Source organism: Gambusia affinis, linkage group LG15 (assembly GCF_019740435.1).
Source record: "Gambusia affinis linkage group LG15, SWU_Gaff_1.0, whole genome shotgun sequence".
Taxonomy (NCBI): Eukaryota; Metazoa; Chordata; class Actinopteri; order Cyprinodontiformes; family Poeciliidae; genus Gambusia; species Gambusia affinis.
Window position 1 is genome coordinate 18,366,024 of NC_057882.1, and position 26,440 is coordinate 18,392,463.

The following is a 26,440-nucleotide window of genomic DNA, read 5'->3' on the forward strand; positions in this document are numbered from 1 at the left end:
TATTGCAATAAGTGATAATATTGTAGCTTTGACACCATCTTTAAATAAAATATTGTTAATAGGATAATAATGCAAGAACACATCCTAAAAAATCAATCACTGGAACAGGAAGACACTTTAAATATCCAAACATAAATAAACAAAACGACAAATAAAATGGACGCTGAAGTTTCTCAAAACAAAATTGTCCATCAGAAAAAAGGGCTAACTGAGACCAAAACACCAGACAGAAAACTTTTGTCATCCAGATTTTGGTAGAAAGAGAAAATGAGCTCATTTTAATTTATTATGCGATTAATCAATTTATTGCTTATTACTCTATAACCAAATAAACACAGGAACCAAAACAGACCCCAGATCTAAACCCTAGAAATCCTGAGTTTAAGACAGGCACCAAGACTCCCATAAGCTGAGAAACCTTGAGGTTTTTCCTCAGTATTAGATTATGCTACTTCAACACATATGAGTTCGACTTAAGGGCTTTTACACATCTTTACAAAGAGTGCCAATAAATGCGGAGAGCTCTGCAGTAATCCCCGAGAATCTGACATCTGAAGCGTCAACAGAGACAGCATGGAGCCGCGTTCAGAAACCACACAAAACACCAGCACTGCTAACCTACAATCAGCCTACGTTGTCATTAAAATTAAACAATGCTTCCTGCAAAACCCACCGAATAACTGATCCTTTATGAGCATTTGAAAAAAAGACCAGCGACAATAAATCAGCAGTGCATCATGCTATGGATTATTAACTGAGGATTGTTGCTTTCTGAGAAAGTACGACCTCTGAATGCGAAAGTTTTTGTCAAACAACAAATTGGCTCAATCTACGATCTACAGATTTAGATGGAATATAATACTAAATGCTTGCCATTTTTCCCTTGGGCATTTGTTTTTGGGGTGGGATCCAGAACCGGTAGATCAGAGATAATCCTAAAAAAGTTTAAATTAAATAAAATTAAAATCAATTTCTTCTCAGAGGTTTGAAAGGAATTCTTGAGGCTTTCATAGATATTTAAAAAAATAATAATAAAAATCCCATCAAGTCCTGAAAACCTCCCAGCGGTTTCTGCCTTGTGAACACAAGGTGGCAGCAGAGTACACCTTAAGTAAGGCAGACAGAAAAAGGCAGGGAAGACTTGAACTGTCGTCATGTGCTCTACGGCAGGTGGAGGCCACCTGAAATAGGAGAAGAACCGGTTTGACGGCTTCACTTCCTCTGACCAGCACCGCTACGGTATTTGAACGTCACCCATGCTGTCAAACTGGAAGAACGACACGGTGTGTCGAAAGGACACTCCTTGTGTTTCCTGTGTCTATTGTGTGTGAACCACAGATCTCACCCAGCACCACAAAGCTCCACTATTCCTCCTGACTTTCTGCCAGATGACACGCAGCCCACCTGCTTCTACGTCTGAGCCGGCATCGCACCAGCAAACAGAAACATCCGACGCTTCGCCGCCACTGTAAACAGAACCTGCCTCCAGGAAATGCCTGGTTTCTCAGTAATCCAAAACACAAGATCATGTTCAGCGGGATAAACAAAGCTATCTCCAAACCTATTGTGGCAGCACACAATTCACAAGCCCCACATCACTTTTATACCTTCTGGGGCATAAAAAAATAATTTGTCCCAGGTGAAAAAAATACCCACGGTATTTTTATTTATCTATATATATATATATATATATCTCCTCTGCTGACAACAATTATAATTGCAAAACAAACATGTTAAGCTCGCCTATAAATACAAGCAGAAATGGGAAGACATCCCAGTTCTCAGCAGTTCCATTTCCCGTGGTGGTTCCCCCATCCTGAGGCGTAAAAAGTAAAGGCCCAGCGGCGCTGCTGTCAGGTTGGGATTAAGTTGACGTTCAGCCTTTCCAACAGCTCATTTGCTCGTCATTAGCTGAGTAGTGTAAATGGGAACGAGTATCTGGGTGGCAGGGGGGAGCCTGGTGTTTGAAAAGGATCAAAAGAGGACGACTCGGCCTCAGAACTAAACGTCTTCAAAAGGAGCAAAGTCGTCTAATGGAGCCACGAAACGGATCTGCATCATATATCCACACCAACTCTACAGCTGGACTGGCTGCTGTGTCGAGATAAAGTCTTTCAATTTTTGATTGCTTTTGGGTATAAGGCGTAGCATGGGATTATTACAGACGTAATTTTGAGGAAAAATATCAACCCTTCTTTGATTTAGCACAAAAAGTGTAAAACATTTGACATCATCTGATTATTTTATATTTAAAACAGGAAAGCAGCAGTTAGTTCTAATAATTTTATATGTTTCTGCATCCAAAATCATATAATCTGGCAGATTTAGTCTTTTTTTTATTTATTTCTAATAGGAATAGACACAGGCACCTCCCATGGGATGCAGGCAATGTCATCATTTTTTTTAAAAAATACGTCTCTTTTTAAATCTATACATCAATTTGCATAAATTACAATTTTAATGTATTTTTTTTATAGTAGAATCTTATCATTGTTGAGCAGATGGGGCAAATATTAGCCAGACTGGGGATTCTGACTGTTTCCTACTGTAGCTTTAAGAACAGCATCACCGTTTCAGCACAATGGCCAGCCATCTTCTTCTTGACCAGAAATGTTTTTATCCTATCAGTTACCCGCAAAGCAGCTAACTTTGTCTTTCTCGTAAGCAAGGGAAAGGTTTTGTTGCTTTCTTTTAGTCAGCTGACTGACAGAGAGCATCAATAAGCAGGACGGGGGAAGCACTGTGATACAACAGGAAAACTCCAACCACTGAAAGACGTTCTCTTTTCACTGGTTCAGAAGAACCAAGACACATAAAACATGAAACTACCAGTAAAAATGAATCAACATTCAAAGGATTATTGAGAAAAACAATCACAGTTGTATGTATAAACTAAAACACAGTACAATCCCTAAGATTCAGCTGCTTCCGGCTTGGTTCTAAGATTATTAAGCTAACCCTGAGTCTGCTATCCTGAAGCTCATGCATGCTGGGAAGCCTTGGGATGACTAGGAGCACATTCCTGAGTAAACTGAGATTCCCGGCAGAGATTGAGATAAATCCGTTTAGCTCAGACGAATGTCAGCAAATTTTAGCATGCACCTGGCCAGAACTGGTGCAGAGAATGCCAACGTCCCTGACAAGTGAAGCTCGGGGGGCAAAGGTGTTGGGGTAGGAACATTTATAGACGCATCATGGATGCCTGTGGATGCACTGATGTACAGACTGGCTGCATACCAGCTGCTAAACTGTCAATATTATGAAATTAACAGTGGGATACGCCATACAGCAATCTGTAAAGTTACATAAATAAAATGTTTCCTGTGGTTTAGTAGATTTAGAAGTTCCTCATGCAACATCCAAACATCAATAAAGGTGAAAATCCCACACGGACCGTAAATAAAAAAAATGTAAATACATGAAATCCATCCAGTCTTATGATCTTTGATCCATGTCAGATACGAGGACTAAAACTGCATACTTCTGATTTAGATGGCCGAGTCGTCTCTTATGGTTTGTGGCGACAAACTTTGTCCTTTGGCTTTCTTATTAGAAATGGGAACTTAAGAAAAGATTATTTTTGAGAAGTTGTTTTTATTGTCTTGAACTTTTGTTGAACTGTTGAGTTCATAGGTCACAACAGTTCAAAAGAATAAAACTATCTTCTTTTTTGTACGCTGATGTTTGAGATGGAAAGTTCTTAAAGGGAATTGGCCCAATGCTCAATGTCCAAATATACACTGGAATCTCCTAATATTTCACTTTCTCTGTCAAGGGATCCATCTTTTTGTTCTATATGTAATCATTGCCTATCATTTAGTCACAAAACTCTGCTAGTATCTTGTTTTAAAAAATAATATGACACTCTAATCCTGTTATACCATGTTATGCTAAAATAAAAATGAACCAATTTACTGATAATGATGTCTGGAAGTGTGTCAGGAACAGGACAAACAATCTTAGACAGACATGTTGAGGAATACTAAGAAGGGAAACCAAACAAGACCATAAAAACGATGACTTGCTGCTTATATGTCGTCTTCTGAGCTTGAGCTGCCAAATGCTAACACTGACAGGCTCAGTTCATTTTCAATTAGCTTGTCTTAATCTTTAGCTAGCCTGATGTTAGCCTAATTTTCGCTTAGCTTAACATTCAAATGTTAATCATCAGATTAACAGTCTCACAAACAGAATGTTAGTCTAATCATCACTTAAACTAACATTCTGTAATCCTAAGGCTCAGTTAGCCTAATCTTCGGTTAGCTTAACATTCAAATAGCCTAACAGTCAGTTAGCATGATCCTTGGTCAGCCTATTGTTATGTTGGCCTATAAAACATTTGTGGACATTTCCACTAACAGCAAAGTTTATTGTGGGCTTCATACACTTTTTAGGTGACATCTGGCTACATTATTGAATTTGAGAAAAATTCAATAAATTAGCAAAAATAGAGGGTTATGGGTAGCCTGGTAGAGATTAAGGCCAAACCACATGTATGCAAATTTTAGATCTCAAACCACTGGTGTCAAACTTCAATACTTGAAGACCAGTGTCCTACAGAATGCGTTTGCTTCAACAAAATAAATAAAATCTAATCTAATAAGCGTTATTCAAAAGGCATGTTAAATGCAACAGCCCTGATCAATGCGCTGTACAATAAACTGCCAAAAAATTAAAGGAACAAATTATAACAGAAATAGATTATAATGGCACAAACAGGAAGAGAGAGGAGACAATGCCCAAACACTTGTAACACAGCTGAATCAAATGGTTATTAGCAGAACCCAGTCAAACTGACCTGCATGCAAGGGATGCAGTTCAATCATTTGATCCAGGTGTGCACAAATGTAAAAGTTGCAGGACAGCACTTACACCAGTCCATTAACCTGTAGGATGGATGGATGAACATCAACGCCAAGTTGCTGAGCTGATGGAAAGCTGGCAGATATCAACAAGGAAGTGATATCTGAGCCTGTCTGAGGGCTGGAATGAAAACAGGCGTGTTCTCGCACAGCCTTGACCTTCAAGGGAAACCCACAGCAGCACAGCAGCAAAGGACATCACAGCTGTTGAAGGAAGATTACCCATCAACTCAACAGCTCTCTGGGGTCTCTTTGAACATCTTGCATTTTAGTACTTGTAATGTATTATGCCTCACGTGATGTCATTCTGGAATAGCCAAGCAACGTAATCATACTGGGCTTTTCACTTTTACTGCCAGCAGGAGAGTTGCAGACATCCTTCACACCCCTGATGCAGAGTTTTGTGCCAACAATGAGCGGATGTAACCTTCTGCCCAGCACCATGACGACAGATGAGGCCAGATATTTACACACGCTGTTGAAAACCATGTTTATTTCTCACTGTCTGGTTTTATATCAGACTACATATTTCCTGATTCACTGAATTCCCAAAATTGGCTAAGTTGTAGAATGACGTGCAAGATAATTTGTATTGCTTGGTTCAACATGGGACGTTTGCATACAATAAAGGTTACTGTCCCTTTAAACAATCTGTAAAACTCCAGTTCACATCGTGGCTCTGTAAGCTATTTTTGAACACAACATTTGCATGTATTTAAATACAAAAACTGCAAACACACCAGGTGCTTGTGTGACATCATGAGAAACTCAAAGGAAATCAGCCAAGACGTCAGCAAGAGAACAGTGGACCTTCACAGAGCCTGGTTCATCCTTGGGTACAAGTCGCAAACATTTATATGCAAGTATAATATAAAGGCCAGGAAGGAAAGTGGTTCTGTTTATTAAAGATTAATGTGTTTTGGGGGCGTGCTGTGGTGGTGCAGGGGGTTTGCACGCCCCACGTTTGGAGGCCTTAGTCCTCGACGCCGACATCGTGGGTTCGACTCCCGGTCCCGGTGACCTTTGCCGCATGTCTTCCTTCCTGTCTGCCTACAGTCGCAAAAAATACGAGCAACTAGCGCCGCAAAAACTCTTTGGAGAAGAAAAAAGATAAATGTGTTTTGGCGAAGTCGTCGCTTCAAGAGCGATATAAAAATCAAATTACGATTAGTTTTTCAACAGATGCCCCGTGACCTAATGGAACTAAAAGTAAAAGACATGAAATTAGAGTGTGAATAATGTTTAACATAGCTAAATAAATTTGGTTAAATCCAATGGTCAGAATTCTACGTAGACACTGTCATTACAAACCCAGAGTAATGATAACTAGAAGCCACCTTTTAGCCTCATCCCTAGTTTCGGTCCTCTGACTGAAGGAAGGGATGGATATTGTTTGCAATGCTTGCCGGAGCTACGTGTCCAGCATGGAGAGAGGATTTAATCTCTGCAAACAGCCTGAGGTGAGGCGAGTTCTCCATGGGCTGGTGGACAGGGAAAAGGGATGGCCCCCAATCTGTTAAATCACCACCCTGACCTTTGACCCGGCTGTGGCCACTCTGGGTGATGACTCTACACGTACAAACCACTCCCCCAGCAGTGTGCATTAATACATGCACAGGCACGGCTCAGAGGCACACCTGTGATATATCGCCGTTGGCAATAAGGAGGATGACCCCAATCATCAGAGGGAGAGGAAATGGAAACAGAGGTGTGTAGATGCACCAACGATACATTTTACTGTGCGCTCTGTTACGGCATTGAAGTTTCATCACATCGCCTGTAATGGAGTCCAGCAGAAGTTCAGATTAAAAGTGCAAATCACATATAAAAATAAAAAAAAAACAGCTGATCTCAGTAACTCCTATTTCAGACGGCAGAGCTATCCTGAATTCAATCTCTGCCTGACTCTAAGGAAGATGCGTGGTAACAGCACAAGGTGGATGAAAGCGTCAAAGATGTGATGAGAGAGGAAATTAAAGCAGGAGTCCCATCCCCAAACTCGAGAAACACAGGCAACATTCATTTCCCTGCACACGGGGCACCGCCGCGTTCTTCACGACACGCAATGTTCCCGCTGCCAGTGAGCAAAATGTCAAACCTGCAGATGAGCATCACCTCACGGATCCATGAAACCACCCAGAGAGAACAAGAGAGAGAGAGAGAGAGAGAGAAAAAGAGAAAGAGAGGGGAATCTTGGGGAGAAAAATATGACTAAACGAATCTCCCCCCGGAGCACCGAGGGGAAGGTCACTCATTAAAAGCCACGTTTTGGTCAGCCAAACGTGGTTAAAGTGACTCAACGTGGTGATGTGAAGCTGCGACAGGAGTACAGCTTGACCTCTGACAGATGATTCCTTACTGAGCGAATGGGAGTGACGGGGGCAGCTGGACGAGCCCCATGAGGAAAGCAGCAGACAGACGTACGGCCGAGCACCGTGAATGTTTGCATGGTGACACGTTGATGCAACGTCTCCTTCCTCCCGATCCCTTTTCATTTGACATGGCACAGTGACTGTACATTTAAAGTTCCGACTGTCAGCTTTAATTTCAACAGTGTACTCACTTCTGAGAAACTGAGTTTATTTACTGTGGGGACAGTAAAATTACTCACACTTATGCATGACAGAAATTAACTTCAAAACATTGTGCAAAAGGGAAACGATGAGTGTGCAGCACTCTGTGAATGACTACAGGCATCTTCCCACTTCCGGGAGTGCCTTTGGATCTCGATTATACTCTCAGAAACACTAAAGGGACCAAAGGAAGAAAGAAAAAAAAAAAGAAAAAATCAAAGGCCATGTCCGAAAATTGCTTCAACTCCTCAGTCATTCAACCACGGCAGCTGTAAAAGCCTCCATTCATTTTGTAATCTTTGTCATTTTACATCCAGAGTGCTGCGAGCGCCGAGCCAAAACTGTTAATGCACCGCCGCGCAGATAGGACTAATTGAGCTCGGTCTTCATTCAAATGCACGTTCCACTGTTCGAGCAGAATTCCCTCTTCAGCTCACTCCCAACCTGGCTGAGGTTTCTAAAAACGGCAGGAAAGCTTAGCGCCTGTGACAGCAGACGTCACGCCGGAGGAGAGCAACTTTGATGAAACCCGTGCTTTTAGAGGCCTCCTTTGTGAGCGGGGAGCGATTCCCGCCTTACAAGATAAATCATCCCGCCGGCAGCCGGCTTAGACTGTGTACAAGCAGATAAGGTTGCCAAGGAAACCCTCGTGGAGAACCTTGTTTTTTTATTTTTTCCCCCCTCCTCTCTATCAGTGCAAACAATTAATACCCTATCCCTGCAGAGAGGAGAGAGACAGAAGTAGGAGGCAGACATAAATCCCCAGGTGCTTAGCACAAGAGCACCACTCTGTCCCTTCCGCTGGCAGGATGAGGACGAGGTAAAAATAATAAAAAAAAAGAAGTCACAAATGGATATTGGGCAGAAGGACACAGAGGGATGATGTATGACTCACTGTACATTAACTCAATGAGGGAACAGCATTTTAGTCCATAAATGTAATGTGCACGCATGCAGGGAAACACGTCACTAATGTCTTTTTAATGAATGTAATGAATGTGTAATCATTAAAATACTATCTGCTGGTGTATTATTTCCCACTGACAAGCATATACAGATGATAAAAAACAGCAGGATTTCACACAATTTAAAGTTTAGTTTGTTTTTTACATGCACTGAATAAGAACAACTAATACTTATTCAGCTTTGTTTGTGTAACATCAGAAGAACTGAGATCTGTCAAGCATTTTAGTTACTTTTGAATATGTACAACCTGTTAAATGTCATATTATGCAGGATGCATAATATGACATGCTGCAGAGTATGTAGCACTGCATACAGGCAGATCTCCAACTACAATAAAATTAACTATTGCTATTGACTGGAATAATGCCATCGCATGCAAGGAAAAATTCTTGGGATTTTTAAAAAATTATTGTAAAGCTGCAGCATATCAGGAAATTGTGTTAAAATTGCAGTGAGCATTATCCTTTTCCTGACACTTTTCTCTCTTTATCATTATGTCCCCACCGATCTACGAGTTTTTGTATCTGAGAAACCACCAGTATATATCAGGGGGGGGGGCATTAATAAGTGCATTTACAGCCCATCATCCAACTGGGTAAACATGATATCAATATGCGGAGGGTGAATTATAACAGCCTACCCAACCACATATTACATCTCAGCAACTTTCCAATTATATCGGTCATGGGCCGAATTCTGCCTAGCAACATACCATGACGATTGATTGATCTGATCAATTATGGCAGCTCTAATCTTGGTGGAACAAATAGTTCTGAAACAACTTGGCTCAAAAGGATTGTTGTAGCTATTGGATGAAGAAATCCAGGCAACCTGGTCTACACTGGCTGTATTCATGATCTGCTTCCATGCTGCTAGATCTTTCTGGAATCCACGGGGTGAGAGTTCTCATAAGGTTCAAATGTTTTGTTGCAGAAAAAGAGAAGGTACATTTACTTTCAAAGCGCAGTTTGTGTACAAGACAATTCAAAGTGATTTACAAAAAAATCTAGAGTAAAAGATTAGCTAAAGGCACACTCGTTTGAAGAAGTGGTGCCCCCAGAAAATTTAACAACCGCACGTCAAACATAAAATACATATATAAATATATATTTGCTCATTCATATGTGTAGTTGTTAGGTTTTATATTTATGTATTGACTGAAAAAGATGACTGTGCGGTTTGTGTGACCTTAATTTATTACAGAGCGGAAGCTTATCTGGAGGGCCCATGGCCCCCCTTGGCCACCCTTTGGGGTTGCCCCCGATTTGAAGAAATAACTTGATTAAAAGATCTAATCTGTATTTGACACTAATCAGTTTCATTATCTGACAGACATCACCGTCTGCAGATGGGATCATTTCTGTCTTGATTAAATATTTCATAACAGAATAATAAACAGAAGTGGTCATGACATGTTTTTTTTTTTTTTTTTAAATAATTAAAATCTGTTTAAAGTTTGTTCACATCCATTAGTGGGATCTCAGACCAGGACCACAGATGAGCCGACCTGCTATGGAGCCAGCAGAGACTTCGACCAGTGACAGATCAATGCTCCAGGGCCCTATCCATTACTGACACCCAATTATAGCAATGGACGTCCGCTTAGCACTGCTACTAAATGCTTTAGTCTTTTTATTGACTAGCTGTCAACGGGCTACACATAGTGAAGCCACCGGCTAATAATCAGGCATTGATCTATTCCCCATTGTCAACGTCAACAGTGAGAGGCCGGTGCCAGAGCCAAACAACGAGCCCACCGCACTGCTAAGGTGCAGCGTGTCCCCTCAGCCGTCAACCAGGCGCTACGTTTCCCCGTCATTCTGCTCAGTTAATTAGGAAACTCATTTTGTACAACTTTGATTAGTGCTGAACCGCAATGAAAGTAATTACCCAGCACATTAACCAAGGAAGGAAATTAGCTTCGATTGTTTAAAAAAAAAAAAAAAAAAGCTAAGCAAATACTGAAACAAATGATCAACTCTAAAGCGACAAAAGAAACGGGTCACAAAGCTATGGGAGTTTACTCTGAGCTTAAACCGAGGCGCTGTGGCGATTGTGTATGCCCCCGAGATATTGATTAATTACGATCGTTAAGTGGTTAGAAAGTCACCTCATCTCACCTGGTGGAAGGGCTGAAACCGGCTGGCTGATTAAAATCAATCAGAGTCGAAGAGCTGCAGGAGGCCGCGCTTCCCGCCGGAGCTGAGAATGCTAACGAGCTTCAGTGAACTGCAAATTGTTCTGTCGCGGTGGTGACGATGACCCATGAACGGAGGCCTTCAGTACTCGACGTGACCGTCACAGGTTTGAGTCCTCCCCCTCTCACAAACCGCTTTACTTTAGATAAAGGCCAGTAGAGCATACCTATCAAGACTCCTGTTTTGGCCGGGACTCTAAATATCGTGTCCCCTCCACTTTCACGTCAGTTCCGTCAACCTCCCCTCTCTTCCGGTATTCAACCGCCACGCTCTTACGTTTGTGTCCCGTATTCTCCCGTCCAGAACTTGACAGGTATGCAGTAGAGCCAAAAAAATCCTTAAAACAACAACAAAAAAACGTAAGGCAACTGTTTCTTCATTTCAATGACTTTTATTATTCCAAAATACAGCACAAAAATACATAGAGAGAAAATATGATTTTAACACAGTGTGCACCTCGATGGAGTCTTCATACAGTATTAGTACAGATTTCAAAGCTACTGTTAGTATTGTTAGTAATTGTTTACATTAAAGTTACAAGCATGGAGGAGCAATAGGATCGCCTCTAATATAGCTCTGTACACTTCACCAGCAGATTTTTACGTGGGCCGCATCCTGCCTAGCAACAAGTATTAAATACATCTGCTCACACACACATCAAAAACAAAACAAAAAAAACCGACAGATATATGTATAGCTTTCTATAGCTCAGTCAAGGTCTCACCTTTGCTGCTGTTTGGGAATAAGTAATATAAAACTCCTTACACTGGCACCAGAACACAAACAGCCAGAAAACATAGCAAAGATGACATACACTGAGCTCTTCTGTTTTACACATAGATCTGCAGTGTCATACACACACACACACACATATATTTATAAACAGGATATTTGATGCTTTGTTCATTCAGTTTTGTTGGTACTTCAATGGGTAACTTCAATATGGAGCCAGAATCTATTTGTGTTTTTTAATAGAAAGTACATACATTTTTTAAATTATCTTTGCTGTAATTCATTCAAAAGAAAAATTAGCAACTAAAAACAAAGAATCAAAGCATAAAAAGCTGAAAACAGACAGTCTGAGATCTCAATAAAAGACGAGAGCCAATCGAGGAAAGAGGAATCAGTGTGTGTTGCACAGGCAAGGGCTGCTTCCTGCTATTGTCAATTAAAATTCTGTCATACTGTTCAAATAATTTAATTTATACCAAGAGGCCAGGGTGACTGACATTTCCTCTAGAAACATCAATTGTTTTCTGTTTTGTTGGCCAAATTTTTAACCATTCGTGACTTGTTGTCAGGGGCCGAACAAAATCGTTTTGAGGGCCACACTTTGGACACCGCTGTATTAAAACTATCAGAATATTTTTAGTTTAAAATCTTGTGTAACAACCAGGGAACTGTGCCGTTTGTCCCAGCCCATGTCTACAGCAATGATTATAGTCCTCGGAAAGCAACGGCCATAAAGAACGCACAAAACACAGTCTGAACATTTCAACTAAGGCAACAAAGTAAGAAAAAATGGGATCAAAAAGAGGTTAACCGAAGGGAAGAGTGTAAGGCAAAAACAAAAAAGGACAGAATAAGGCATCAAAGAAGAAAACAACCAGAAGTTTGTACTGTTTGTCCAAAAAGGTGGAATCCAGATGAGAAGTTAGGCTTTTAGAGAACGGAAGATAGGAGTAGAAAGGACTCGGTTATGTAGGTTAAACTGACTGATTGTGCCCTGAGATTGGAAACGAAGGTCAGTTTTTAATGTAGAGTGAAACAGTGTGCCGCATTCCGCTCTGTGGGAAACTCCTTCATCCAGCCGTGATTACCATCCTTCATTAAAATCTCAAATTAATGCTACATCAGCCCTGATCGGTTTCGTATCGACCGCAGGGAGAAGGTTAATCAAGGTTCGGCCTCCTTGTGGCGCAACAACAAATACATGGGATTACACATGCAGCACAGCCAGATAAACCAAGGGTTGCTCCTTTTGTCTTGTTAATTTGGTGTGTATGGAAGTAAAAAGGGGTTGTGGTGGGGGTGGCAGGGCTTATATAGTCAAACACAATCAAAGCTGATTGCTCAGTGAACCTTGTTGTCTAGCTGTTACCCGTACTCCCCTAAGAGCCTCAAAGGGAGAATGGAGAATGGACATTTTTTTTTTTTTAGAGTTGGGTCAAGTACCAATCATCCATCCAATCACGATTCATGGAAACCAAAACCACTCCTTCCCCCATCAGCCAATCCGGACCCTTTAAAGCCCCCCTACTTAAGGTCAAAGAAACACAACGGTTCATTAGCAAACAGCTGACTTGTAGAGTCTCTTTAGGGATGAAGTCAGTTTGTTCTCAGAGAACTGAAAAACAAAAAATAGTTCTATTAAATTATATCCAATCAGAAAGCCACAACCAGTCAAAACTGAACAGGTAAAGAAAGAGTTAGGCTTTGATTTAAAGCAATGGTAAGTTTCCAGACGTCTGTTTACACACACACAGAGGCATGCACACAGCTGTACAGGGTGCCGACTAAGGGGATGGTTGTGTTTTAAACAGTATATCTACAGCAAGAGAAATCAATGTAAAAAAAAAAAGAAAAACAAAACATGCATTCAGTTATGTACAATAAAATTTGTATATTGACCATTCTTGCTTTTATATATCCACGCCGATTCATTTCCTGGGAGAAAATCCAGGACATTAAATGCATAAGCGTTTTTCTTTTTTGTTGTCGTCGTTTTGTATTTGATAAAAAGTTAATGTGCTCTATTTCCAGTACAGCACATCACCAACACAGCAGAGCCATGTTTTCACAAGAGGACCTTCTCGTTTCGTAGATGCTGTCGAGTGAAACCGCTTCATTTTTTTGTTTGTTTTTTTGTATAACGGGCATTTTGTCCAGGGTTCCTTCTCTAGACGATGGAGCCGTCCCTGTTCTGGGCCGGGGTCATGACGGGAATGGCCCCCATGCGGCTGAGGTTGGGGCCGGCCATTCTGGCGGCGGTCGGCGGGGGCTGCAGGGCCTGACTCGGCGGGCGCTCGTACTCTTCAGTGGACGGGATCTTGTCGTACTGGGACTTCATGGAGTACTGGGATTTCAGTGTGTACTCGTGCAGGTTGGATGGCGACATGGACCCCAGGGACGAGCGCTGGCTGCCCATCTGGCTGAAGGTGCGCGTGCTCGAAACGCGGCTCTTCGGTGGGGGGACGTCCTCTCTGGGAGGAAGCACAGACAAAATATTTCATGGCGTTTACAAGTTAGACAAAATTAATACTTATATGCTGTAAGTGTTGCACTATTTTTAAAGGACAAATATTATTCATGGTTCCATCAAATATGGCAAACCTAAAGCAGGAAAGGAAATTCAGATCCCCACCACCACCTTATTTGACTGCTGATGTTCATTTTCTAACCAGATGTAACGGGACATGCATCTTCCACCAAAGTTCCATTTTTTTCTTGTTAGCCCACAGAATATTCTCCTAAAAGTCTTTAGGAAGTTCTTTCTGGTTAGCAGTCGTTCTGGCCTTTGAAATCTCACATAAATGGCATATTTAGCCAGGCTGTTTCTGACTGCCTTTGACCTTAAAGCTGTAGTAACTTTTGTGAAATAATGTTTTTTTCCATATATATATTGATATTGGCGAAATCCGTCACCATTTGTAAGAGTATGATCATGACTGAAAAATCTGAAAAAAACCCACCAGTCAGAAATAACCAATCAGAGTCAAGGGGAGGGTTTTAGCGCTGCCAATCATTTTTGTGTTACAGAACGCTCACACCCCTTTGATCTCTGCTATGCTACAGATTCTACCCGATAGCAGAATGCTTATGCTAATTAGCAAGTCCACCAATGACTATAGAACTCCACCATCAGCCCATTTAGCAGCAAGTATACGACCATGATTGACACCGCTAAGATCCTTCTCCTGGCTCTGGTAGTTTTTGGTCAAAAGCGGTGAATTTTTTCAGATGGCAATAGCAGCTCAGAGAGGCGGATTGGATGGATCTTTTCACAAATCATGAATCATGCATGGTGAAATTTTTAACAAATATGAAAAATATTTGTTTTTGTAAAAGATATATACTGCATCTTTAAAGAATTCCTCTTGATTTTTTTTAAGGTGATACGGTATTTTTTTTTCTTTAGAGTGCAGGAACCCTGCCATATAGCCTGGTTTTACTCATTTCAAGAGTAAAACAAGGCTGGACTCAATAAAAAGGAGACAGATAATTGGACAGGGCGAATCTAACTGATGGAGCTGTGTCTGCACTGCTAAGTCACAAACAATGTGTAACAGCCTGCAGCTGTGGCGCACAGAATCCAAGTACAACTATGCCCTCTCCTCCCTCTGCCACCACATTAACAACTAATAAGCAGCAATAATCCAGTTAAATGCTCAATCAAACAGAGCCTCAGGGGCCACAGCTTGTTTAGTCCGTTAGCGTGGCGCAGCAACGTGTTGGCGAATGTGTGGAAGAGAGACGGGTCCAGAGGTCTAATCCTCTTTGTCCTCCACTGTGAGCAGTGTCACATCGTGGTGGTTCAGTCCGTGGCGGAGTGATAGCAGGAGAGCCCACGGGCCGGATGGAGCCGTGGACGAGCCGGAGGAGGAGAGAGCTTGATCTGCGGTGGGTGGTGGGGAGGCAGCCACAGGCTGACATGACACAGGATCCACAGAGCAAACAAAGCTTTCAAACTGATTACCACAGCTGTTTATTTGAGGAGAGGTGGGAAAAAAAAAAAAAAAACGCTGATGGAGAAAAGCTTTTTGCATGGATGCTGGAGACCTGCTTTACATTTCTTATGTATAAAATACAAAATTCAGTTGCTTTTATTCGACAGACCAACTTAATGTTTTCAATGGTTTTTGCAAATTACAATCTGAAAAGTGTTTTGTTATGATGACCCTAAATAAAGTCAATTGGCTTCACAAGTCACCTAATGCCTGATTCACAGCAACTCTTCACACACCAACCCATTTCATCCACCAACATTCAGATGTCTGGAGGCTCTCGAAACCAAACGTGAGTTCAGAGCAAACAAACATGGCCGACTGGGAGGAAGCAATGGCAATAGTTTATCCACCGAACTTTCTGGTGCGCCATAGAAGTGGTTTTGTTATTTGTGTATTTTTGGATTCCTCTCCGTATTTCCATCACATTCAACAGGCTGTGTAGTCGTTTGTTGTCCAGGACAAACCACATACGCTGCCACATTGGGTTAAGTCGAGCAAACTTGTTGAATATCCCAGATTTTAGACAGGACCAGATCAGACTTAACACACCACACACACACAACAGGAATATCTCTTAATATTATCTTTAGTCATCTCAATAATTGGAAGTACTTAAGGTTGTCAGAAGTGGGAAATCAGGATAAAAATAGGAATAAAACCTGTCCATTGTTAGCTAGGCTTAACTTTTAGCTAGGCCTACATAGCAAAAAGAGTCAAACTGTGTGTTATTTATTTTAAGTGGAAACACAATTGTTGTGGTAAGAACTCAGGTTTGTTTGAGATGTTTTCTAAAACCCACATATCCTCTCCCTTCCACAGTTACATGCCGATTTGTGGTGGCCTATCACTTTAAATCCCTGTGGAATACACTAAACTTCACTTTTACAAGGAACTGGGCAGTTCCCCCAGTCAAATTAAACTCCATTTGGGAGCCAACCTCCTGGGCGTTTTGGATGCCGTACCTGATCTCGTTGCAGATTTCCTTCTCGTACTTCTTGTTCTTGCGAGCGCGGCAGAAACAGTAGAGGATGATGGCGAGAAGGAGCAGGATCAGGAGAATGGCTATGATGGATCCTGCAATGATGCCTCCAATGTTGCGTGCTGGGAGACACAAGACGAAAAAAAAAAAGTCATGTACAAGTAAGTTGGTAAAAAAATTATTACTTTTTTTAAAGTATGTTGTGCTCTTCAAATTAAAAAGAAAAAATTACAAAATTGATGTTTGAACTTCGAGTGAATGAGTGGGTAAAAACGTTGAGCTCAATACAAATACATTTTTCATATATTGCTTTCCAATATTGGCATTCTAGTTTTAATAAAACATCAATGCTTAGTGATCTATTGCAACAAATCATTAAATTTCAATGTGGGAGTCCTTCCACTGAGAGTAAGTACCATTAGAGGTACGCAATTATTTTTGTACCGACATCGTTTTCTGAACATGAACTTCTGGATCTCATGTGCATTAAGTTTTAAATTAAGGTAAAACTCTCCAAGTACACGCCAACCTTTCACCACAGAATTTATATTTGATTTCCTTGATTTAAAAGAAAGTGCACTTTCTTATTATTAGCAGGTCAAGGCTCAGATAAACCTTTTGCCTTATTGAAAGAGAAATCCTTCGTAAAGAAGCTTAAAACGCCCAGCCAGCCTTCATACGATTTGTCAAAGTGCTTTCTCCTCTGCTGCCTTTTGTTATGGTTCACTGTTGTGAAGTGGAAGAAAAAAAAGCATGAAAGATTTATAGATTTTAAATACAAATGTACTAAAATTCAGAAAAGTGTGGCGTACATTCGTGTTTAAACCCCTTTACTCTGATGTTCCTAAATAAAATCCAAAGCAACTAATACATTCAGAAGAATCTCAAATGGTAGAGTCCTCAGTTTATCTGTGGAACATCTGAAAACTATTTAATCCTGTGCTTCCACTTATAACTCCTCTCATTGCTTTATGTTAGTTTAGTACAAAGAGCCATTTTTTCCTCACTCCAGCTAAATAAACTAGAGCCAAAAATGTTTCATGATCTTTTAAAAAAGACTGCTTGACAAAATATAATTCATGCTTCCATTTGTTAAAAGAATAAGCTAATAGAACTAAGACAGTCTAATGTTAAAATATAATTGTCCTGGTCATACACTGTGAATTAAATGTGATCTAAACAATCAATACTCCGTGGACAGATAAGAAGACGTTTAAGGAGTGTAAAAACTTTGCTGAGCCACTGTCTGTGGATGCAAAGTTAATGGGGAACCTACGTGGGGTCACTTGGAGGTAGAGGACGCACTCCTCTGAGCCAACGCGGTTGCTAGCCACGCAGCGGTAGCTACCAGATGCACTGGCAGAAACGTTCCTCACATTGATGGTTCCTTCCACGGGGTCTGATTAGGAAGCAAAAGCACAACATCCAACCGATTACAGATGAAAATCTAAGCGGAGCGGTGGTGACTGATGGTCGGCTGGTGAAAACGTGAAATACCCATCACAGCATTAGAAGGCAGCAGCTTGTTGTCACTGGTTTTCTCCCATTTGTACTGCATCGGCTTGGTTCCCTCGGTAGTTGAGCATCTCAGCACAATGTTTTTGCCTTCCTCTAGGGTACCTTCAGCAGAACACTTTGGCTTTGATGGCCGCACTGCAAAAAAGAAGAAAAACCAACAGATTAGAATGAGATAAGTCGTTTCTGCGTTTTCCAGGCTTTGTGTGCGCTGCAAAAACGCTAAATCTTAAGTCATCTTTGTGTTGTTTATAGCGCAAATATCTTAGGACGGTTGTAATAAGTCAAAACTAACTTACAAGTAACCTTTCAGTAAGATATAGGAGAGATGTTTTTTTTAGAGGTATGAAAACACAAAACTCCATTCTTTCATCTGTTTTTAAAAGAGCCCTGCTTAATTATTTTATTACATAAAGAGTTATAATCGTATATTTATCATATGCTATGCTACTAATGTTATATTAAGTGTGTGTAACTACTTTTATAATAAATGTTTGTTTTTTTGTGGACTCCAGGAAGAGTAATGGCTAATGGGGATCCAAAGAAGCAAAACTAAGCAATCAAAATAAAATAATTCCTTAATACTGATGAAAAAGTACAAGTTCCACTGGCAGATTATTTTAGTTGTAACATGGGTAAAATGTCTTATAAATAAATAAAAACCTGCCAGTGGAACAAATACTTTTTCATGAATATTAAGGAATTATTGATCTAAAACAAGCTCCAATATCTTGCTGAAGTTACTTGTAAGCCAACTTTGTCTTATTTCAAAAATACCAAGATATTTGCGCTAGACAACCAGAAACGCTTGGTGAGATTTTGTGTTTTTACACTGCGCGAAATGTGTATGAGCTCCTTGCGGTTTTAAAACTCAACTCCCCCTTCTGGCTCAAACAGCAGTCATCCGCTGAACGAAAGCAGTAATCAGAGAAATTGATACAGCTGCCGTCGTTACAGGGAGCCGTCACTCAGGATAATCGCCCCAAACGAGTGGCGAGGGAGCTGTGAACGCCTGGGAGTCCAGACGCACGTGAATATGCCGCTCGGCAGAAACGATACAGGACTGCCGTTGTGTGTGTGAAATCAGTGCAGAAGAATGCGAGCAGTCGGGTCACAGTGTAGCCAGGATATGAGACGGGGGAGGTCTAAAGCAAACACAGCTCCAAATTAAAAACAGGCAGGCAAGAGGGGAGGTACGTGGGCCAGCAAAGCAAAGAAAGGGACTCTGATGTTGTTTGGATAGAGTGAATCTGAGGCTGAGGTCTGCGCTCGACGAACACTGACAGAACAGTGACATCATGGCATCAGGAACAAAAACCCCGTTTAGCAGTGGGGGCTGCTGGGAGGGCAGCCAGGTGCCAGTCGGGAGGGGCCAGCTTAGCAGACATAAGCATAAGGATTAACAGGACGCTGACAGCACTGACTGCTCTTATCAATCTAATAAACACAAGCAGGGTGAAGGACACAGGCCGACAGTTCAGAAATGAGGTGAGCGGCCACGGGCACATGGCAACAGAGCTACGCGTCTCCTCGCTGCGTGCGGCTGCCGTGTTCCGCCCACGTGTGCATTCGCGCATCGCGCCGTAAATGTCAGGGAGCTATGACATTTTGAACGCGTCTTTTAAAGGTGAAAGTCAACCCAACACATCTGTGGGGCCGTGGCTCCTTATGTTAGGTCAGCTGTCCGAGGAGCAGATTTATTTGTTGGGGAGATGAGGTCAAAGAGGAAGGTTGACGGAGTCGGCAGCGGCGGGTGGCGACACGGGCGACCCAGCTCTGAGGAAATTTATGAGATGCCCATCAAGATAAGAGATGCGTTACTGCTGAGAAGAACAGGGCGACAAACGGCTGAATAGAAAAATAAAATGTGAGGAACTAACAGGTTTGCATGTAGACTGACATTCTTTGAACCGGAATTTCTTTGTTTTAATAGATAACTTATCAGAGTGGATAGAAATCACATGTAGTGTACCACAAGGCTCAAGCCTTGGACCCCTCCAATTTAATATCAACAGTAGCTCAGGTTATAACAATAAATGTAATTAGTTACCATACCTACGCAGATGATACACAACTCTACATTACAATATCACAAGGTGACTCTAAACAGATAAATGTGTGAAGGTGCCATAACTTTTTCCAGCTGAACAGGAGCAAAACTGAAGTTATTATCTTTGGACCTAACGCGGCAAACACCTTCAGTTACTACAACTAGAAACTAGAGATCAGGCCCAAAATCTGGGTGTGGTGATGAACTCAGCCCTGTTCCTTAAGAGCCACTTAAAGACAGCTCAGGAGATGGCTTGCTTGTGTCTTTTCAGCAACGAGAATAGGATATGTTGTATTGTGCCATGTTTATTAAATGGGTGTGCATTTGATTTTAGTAAAAGTCACTGAATGTTTTTTTGGTCCCCTGTTACTAAAAAATGGAATTAAACTGAAAACAAAAACCTCAGTGAACATTCGGTGTTGCGCCTTGCACTTTCCAATTTAAGATTTTAAATTGGATCTTTTTTTTTGAATGGCCTGGAATCAGTGAAAATGTTTAGATTCAGGGTATTTTTGAATTCTGATGAATGCTAGCATGTAAAAGTAATGAGAATTGATGCGACTGAATGGAACGTAGGTGGTCACAAATTGTTTGGGGAGCTGCTGACATGCAGACCTGGGCCGCTGCTGGAAGCTCTCCTTCTGTTAACTTCAACGTCCTGCACAACAGGAAACACTGCCCCCTTTACCTGGCTTACACAGCGTGGACTACAGTGTGTGTGTGTCTGGTGTGTGTGTGTGTGTGTTAAAGAGATGAACATCAAATGAACTTGAGGAGTGTTTACCTGTGTGTACACTTTTACATGCTTGACTCCTCTCCTCTTAAGGAGACGAGCTCAAGGTAAAAATGAAGAGCAAGCAACATGTCCCCACCTCTGCTTGTCAATGTTTCTTTGACCCTGAGGTCAACAGCTAGCAGTCTGTACGCTGCCATGGCCTCCAGCTGACACCCATTATTGTGCAGCTCAGCAGCCCCAGGCATAGATGTGCCTTATTTAGTTTAATTTAGTGCTTTTTATTTTAATACGTGTGGGTTTTACCCCCATTTGAATCTATTTGTACATGCTCTGAACCATGAAAGGAGGGGGGGTTATAATTTTTCAAGTTTACATTAAAGAAGTTGAATATATATTTTTGTTTCATTTCAGAAAGTGAAACACATATCATATTGGTTTATTAAACACACACAGTGGAATGTTTCAAGACTGTTTTTCTTGTCGTTTTGCTGAAAAAGTCTGGAGTATAAAACCTCATTTTCAACCAATAAAAGGCCAAGAACATTAGGACAATAGAAGAATCATTAAAAGAAAAAAATCCATTCACTGGGAATAACAATGTGTGCTTATTGTTAACATAAGGCATAAATAAAGATTAGTGGTTATAATTGTTGGGGTGTGTGTAATCTAGGATTGAAATCCTGCATCTGTGTTTAAAACTCTAATTTTCAAGTAAGAATTTTTATTTTTTTTCTTTAGCTGCCATCTTGTGCTTAGAGTCAAGTAATAAAAGCTTCTTGCTGGGCTGATGGCAACACTCTTAAAAGAGCCATAAACATAACGTACATCAGCATTTTAAGGTTAATTCAAACTACCAACAACTCAAAGTTCCCAATGTTTCCATGTTCTTTCTGTTCGGGTCTGCCTTTAAATGTCCATGAGTCATAAAATGCTGTGTTAATGGTTTCTGAGTCAGCTGTAGCCACAATAAATGCTGAGATCACTTGTTGACTTTCAGCTCTGTCATTACTGATGAGCTTAGTGCCATAACAACATCTGACAAACCTGTTTGTGTTCTCGCCACTCCCAGTTTTTTTTTTTTTTATACACGTGTTATTTTAAGAGGAACAGCAGCCATTTTCTAAAGCTTGTATTATATTTTAAGCGGAGGAAGTTCTCTTCTACCTGAGTATTTCATAATTACAGCAGCTCGAGTCACAACAGAGATTAGAGTTTCATGTGTTGGCTGTTTGTCCCGTATGCAAATGGAGCGCGAGTTTCGGGAGGCGATTCACTTTCGACATCATTTAACTGGTTGACTGATCAGCAAGGCCACAGAGTGTGAGTGTGTGTCAGTGTGTTTGCCTAGGGACTAAATCATCTGACTTATACAACTATGATGTGTCATCTAGTTCCGTCTGTGGATGAAAAGCAGAGCGCATAGTCTTTACTTCCTTTTGGCTGCCCAGTGAAAAACAAAATGAGTCTGCATACAGAAAATGATCAGTCTTATTGAAGAAAAACAATACAATAATTTTCGATTAAAGCTTCAGATTTTATATATATATACATATATATATATATATGTATTTAAGAATATATAAAAAACAGCAAATGTGTTTTGCGTGGTGTGATTGGTGAATAATGTCTGAGGTTTGTTAATGCCAGGTAAGAAGACATAAGAGTTTGTTCTTAGTTCACCTGGTTAAATAACAGTTAAATAATAATAATAATAGCACATAATAGCAATAACATAAACTCTGTGCATTCTCATTGGTTTTGATGATTCGACACAGAGCAGAGAGTGGGTGGAGAAATCTTTTTTAATGGTACTTTGACTCTTATTTTGTTCCCAAAACAATTAGCTGGAATGACTATAAGTGGAGAAAAAAAAGAATCTGTGCCAAAATTGCTAATTTGGCAGGTTTGATTGGGTTTTAATCAACTGGTACCTCTCCAAACCTTCTTAGCTTCACTGTTTTTCCATGGATTTTGGCACAATAAATTGTCAGTTTGTTTGCTAAATGTTCTGCATAGCAACTGCATGCTTTCAGAGGAATATTCACATCACAAAGTGCATTTTCTTCTAAAGAAAATTGTTTTTTACATTTGTCACTCTGTGCCATTTTCATATGCTGTCACTGAGTAACATGAGTGTTGAATTTTAGTTCTCTAAAACCTGAACCTCATTTTGAAAGCAGAACAATTACACTTTTGGTGGAAAAGTGATTAGATATCCAGCTTGCTAACACAAAACCCATTTGAAGGTCCCACTATAAATAAAAACTTGTCTATTCAGTTTTCGTTTTAAAGAAATAAAATAGTTTGTTGTGTTATGATTCCACCACATAGAAAGAATGACGACATTCCTGGCCATGATGAACGGTTGTGGACCTCTGGAGGTGTTCGTATTGTTCTCACCCATGACAATCAGCTGCATTTTCTTGCTGCTGATTCCAGGAGCCTTCTTAACTTTACACTGGTAGGTGCCCGTGTCTGTCGACTTCAGTCCGGTCAAGTTGATGGAGGCGTCGCCGCTCTTCGGGTCGGGTGTGTTGAAGTGGACTCGACCCTTCATGGGCACGTGATAATCCTCGTACACCCGGTCGCCCGAGTACAGAATCACCTGGACGCAGAAAAAAAAAAAAAATCAGCAATTAATGGCCGTAAGCTTTGTTATCCCTTATAATTTATTTTACGTTAAATTTAGAATTCCTCATTGCATTTTCTGAACTGTTTTAAAGGCTTGTTACAGTTTATTTTTACCATGTTCCCATCAAATTTTCTTTTATTTATTTTACATTTGCTGTTATGCTCCTACTTACACCGACTGAACAAATTAAAGTCGTGTGGTTTTTACATGTTTGACCAAGGTTGTGAAGATCTTGGTGTATTTAAGTGTGAAGAACTGGTGCAGAGTTGGCAAATACATTTGAAATTTAGTACAAAAAAGTAAAAAAAAGAAAAGAAAAGTCAATTCAGTACCGTTTTTTGTATTGGATCATAGTGAACGATATTAAGTTATCCGTGTCGGAAGTGAAAAAAGTGGATCACGCATCCCTACTTCTAATTTAGAAAAAAAAGAAATAAAAAAATCTGAATTTATGAATTAGAATTCCTTTATTGTCATTGTGCAAGGAAGCACAACAACATTTTTAATTTATGCAACAAATTTCTTGCTTATTACAGCAGCCAAACACAAATGAAACAGACAGAGATTAACCTCAGAGTGGTTCTCCACCCGGCACTGTGTCATTATGTTCTTTCTCTGCTCAAGTAAAGTGAAGGTGGAACAAACAAAGCCACCACAGCGGAGAAAAACCAACACCCACAGAGTCAACAAAGCACACACACAGTCAGGTGGAGCTAATAAGAATCCTGCTACAGAGATGGTAGAGGAGGAAGACATCACCATCAAAATGAGGGAAAAGGAGAGCACATAATGAAAAGAGTTCCTATTCTCCTTTCCAGACACCAATATATTCTTGCAAATCTCCATGGAGACGGTGATCAACAAGGTTTTCTGTGCCACTATCGACAGAACAGCAACACCCCTGAGTGAGGAGCATGAAGAAGCAGGATGATGAATCTATAATGGAAGTCTGAACCAAACAAGGACAGAAAACATTCCACTACGTAAACACAGAGTGAGACAAACAACGCTCCGGTAATAACTAGAACTTAAACACACACACCACCACATATATATCTATATTTATATACATATAGATATATATTATATGTGTGTGTAGAAACTCATTTGCAGCAGAATCGGGAACAACAGCACTGCCTTTGTTTCCTCAGGTTGGCAACTTCACACAGACAGACAAGCAGCATCTGCTGAATACAGGAGCAGGTAGTGATGTTCACTACCCTGAGCTGCTTTCAGCACCATCAAACTAGCCGTGTGTGTGCGTGTGTGTTGTACGACTGAGATAAAGTGGAGAGTTTCCTCGAATCTCTCTCCTTGAAAACAACTCTGCGCTGCCTGTCCTCTCAGTAAGGAGCTTACTGTATCACTCACTTCTCTTCCTTCTCAACTCTTTCAAACATAATTCAGTTTCTCTTAAAGATCAGAATCTAAACTCTTAGCAGGCCAGAGTTTATAACCTGCATCTTCAGAAGGTAGGGTTTGTTTTATGGGTGCAAAGAAAAGAGAACAACTAAAGTACCACAAGGCATGCTGGGTAGTATATATATGATATTATAATCCATGGATGATCCAAAATGTCCTTTGCTGACTGAAAGATTAATTTTAATCAAGAGACACTTATTAAGCACATCCAATAAGAGACAATGTCCTGGAACTTCTTCTGTAGCTGGGAATCACTTTGCTAAGAAAAAAAAAGGGGGGTTGCAGTGATATTAAATCTCAGAAATGATTTTGCACCAACATAGTAACTTCAATGTTCCCACATTTCAGATCCAAAATGCCACACTTATCCACATGAAGGTTTACAGGGTTTTTTTCTGGGGTTATTAAGAACACAAAATATCAACTTCTTTGAATAGTAATTTACATTACATGTCCAACAACCGGATCTTAGTACTGGTGAAAAAGACAAAGTGATAGCAGGATAATCGCGTAGCTTTTTTGTTTATTTGTTTGTTTTGACAATTTAGAGCTGGCATCACATGAGGTTTCACAGCAACACAAAGTTCAGAAAAAATTGTGTCATCCAAATGTGTTGCAGTCTACATTTCACCTAAATGATGGGCGCTGAAAAATGAATATATCTCAGGTAACTTTTCACATCAGTTACTGTCATGTTTCTTTTCAAAAACTTATTGCATAAAGAAACTTATTTACGTGATTTTCTTTGTACTTTTGGATTAATCAAAAGGGTGCGATTGCAAAATTGTGTTTGTTTTTTTTGGACATTAGCAAAATGTCGACAAAGATTTGCACACCTTTTTAATAGAAACGCATCTTTAAAAATATTCATAAATCCAAATAATCAAAAACTGGTATCGGAAGATGAAAGCTTTATAAAACGAGCGTTTTTACGTCAATGTGTCTTTCATTAAATAGAGTAGCTTAACTAAATCATTACTTTGCTCTGTATTCTGATACTGTTAATAGAAACTTGGTTTGATCCTTGTGTAACTGGGTTTATATTGTTAGTTATATATTTCCACAAAATGTTTTCTTTATTTGTCCTCTTATATTTGTCTATCCTTGTGTTCCTCTGTGTCTGCTATAAGGGGTTTGGTCCTCCAGCTCCGCCCTTCTTTCTTCTTCTTTTGTTCGGGGTCCTCCAGGACCATTATATATACTCTGTTATTAATTTCCTCTTCCCTTTTGTTATTTGTTCCACTGGGGAGAGGCAAGTTTTATAATCCGTTGTATTCCTTTCATTTATATTGTTCGAATGTTTACTTTTCCGCCTGTATTAATAGCAACTATTTTCAGTTGAGTTGCTATTACGCCTTTATAACATCTGATGCATGTTAATACTGTTGTTTTGTATAGATCGGGTTGGCGAACTAGAGCACATGCTATGTGCTAATGCTAATGTCTCCCGATTGACAGGTATGTTAGCGCGCCCTTTTGTTATTTGTTCCACTGGGGAGAGATCGGGTTGGCGAACTAGAGCACATGCTATGTGCTAATGCTAATGTCTCCCGATTGACAGGCTGAATAAACGGAGACCGCCTCCAAACCCTGATTCGGAGTTTTGTGGTTTGTCTGATCACCACACACAACGCAGAAGTGCACCGGTCACACTTGTCTATGTAAAAAGAAATTATTTCTCATCTTCCATTTCTTAAAACTATTGCAGAAATTTTGTTTTTAAGTTGGAATTTCCACTGGTGACAACTGCTTACCTGGAACAGCAACACTAGTTTCCAAA

General features: G+C 40.4%; 1 protein-coding gene across 1 annotated transcript in view; it reads right to left on the reverse strand.

Moving 5' to 3' along the window:
- Positions 1-10,965: 10,965 nt before the first annotated feature.
- Positions 10,966-26,440, reverse strand: part of cxadr (CXADR Ig-like cell adhesion molecule) — a 49,405-nt gene continuing 33,930 nt past the window's right edge. The window contains exons 3-7 of the mRNA XM_044141288.1: positions 23,007-23,211; positions 17,803-17,958; positions 17,582-17,704; positions 16,289-16,427; positions 10,966-13,802 (exon numbers count right to left, since the gene is read on the reverse strand). Of these exons, the coding sequence (XP_043997223.1) occupies positions 13,499-13,802; positions 16,289-16,427; positions 17,582-17,704; positions 17,803-17,958; positions 23,007-23,211 (927 nt within the window). The 3' untranslated portion in view covers positions 10,966-13,498. The remainder of the gene's footprint in view (positions 13,803-16,288; positions 16,428-17,581; positions 17,705-17,802; positions 17,959-23,006; positions 23,212-26,440) is intronic.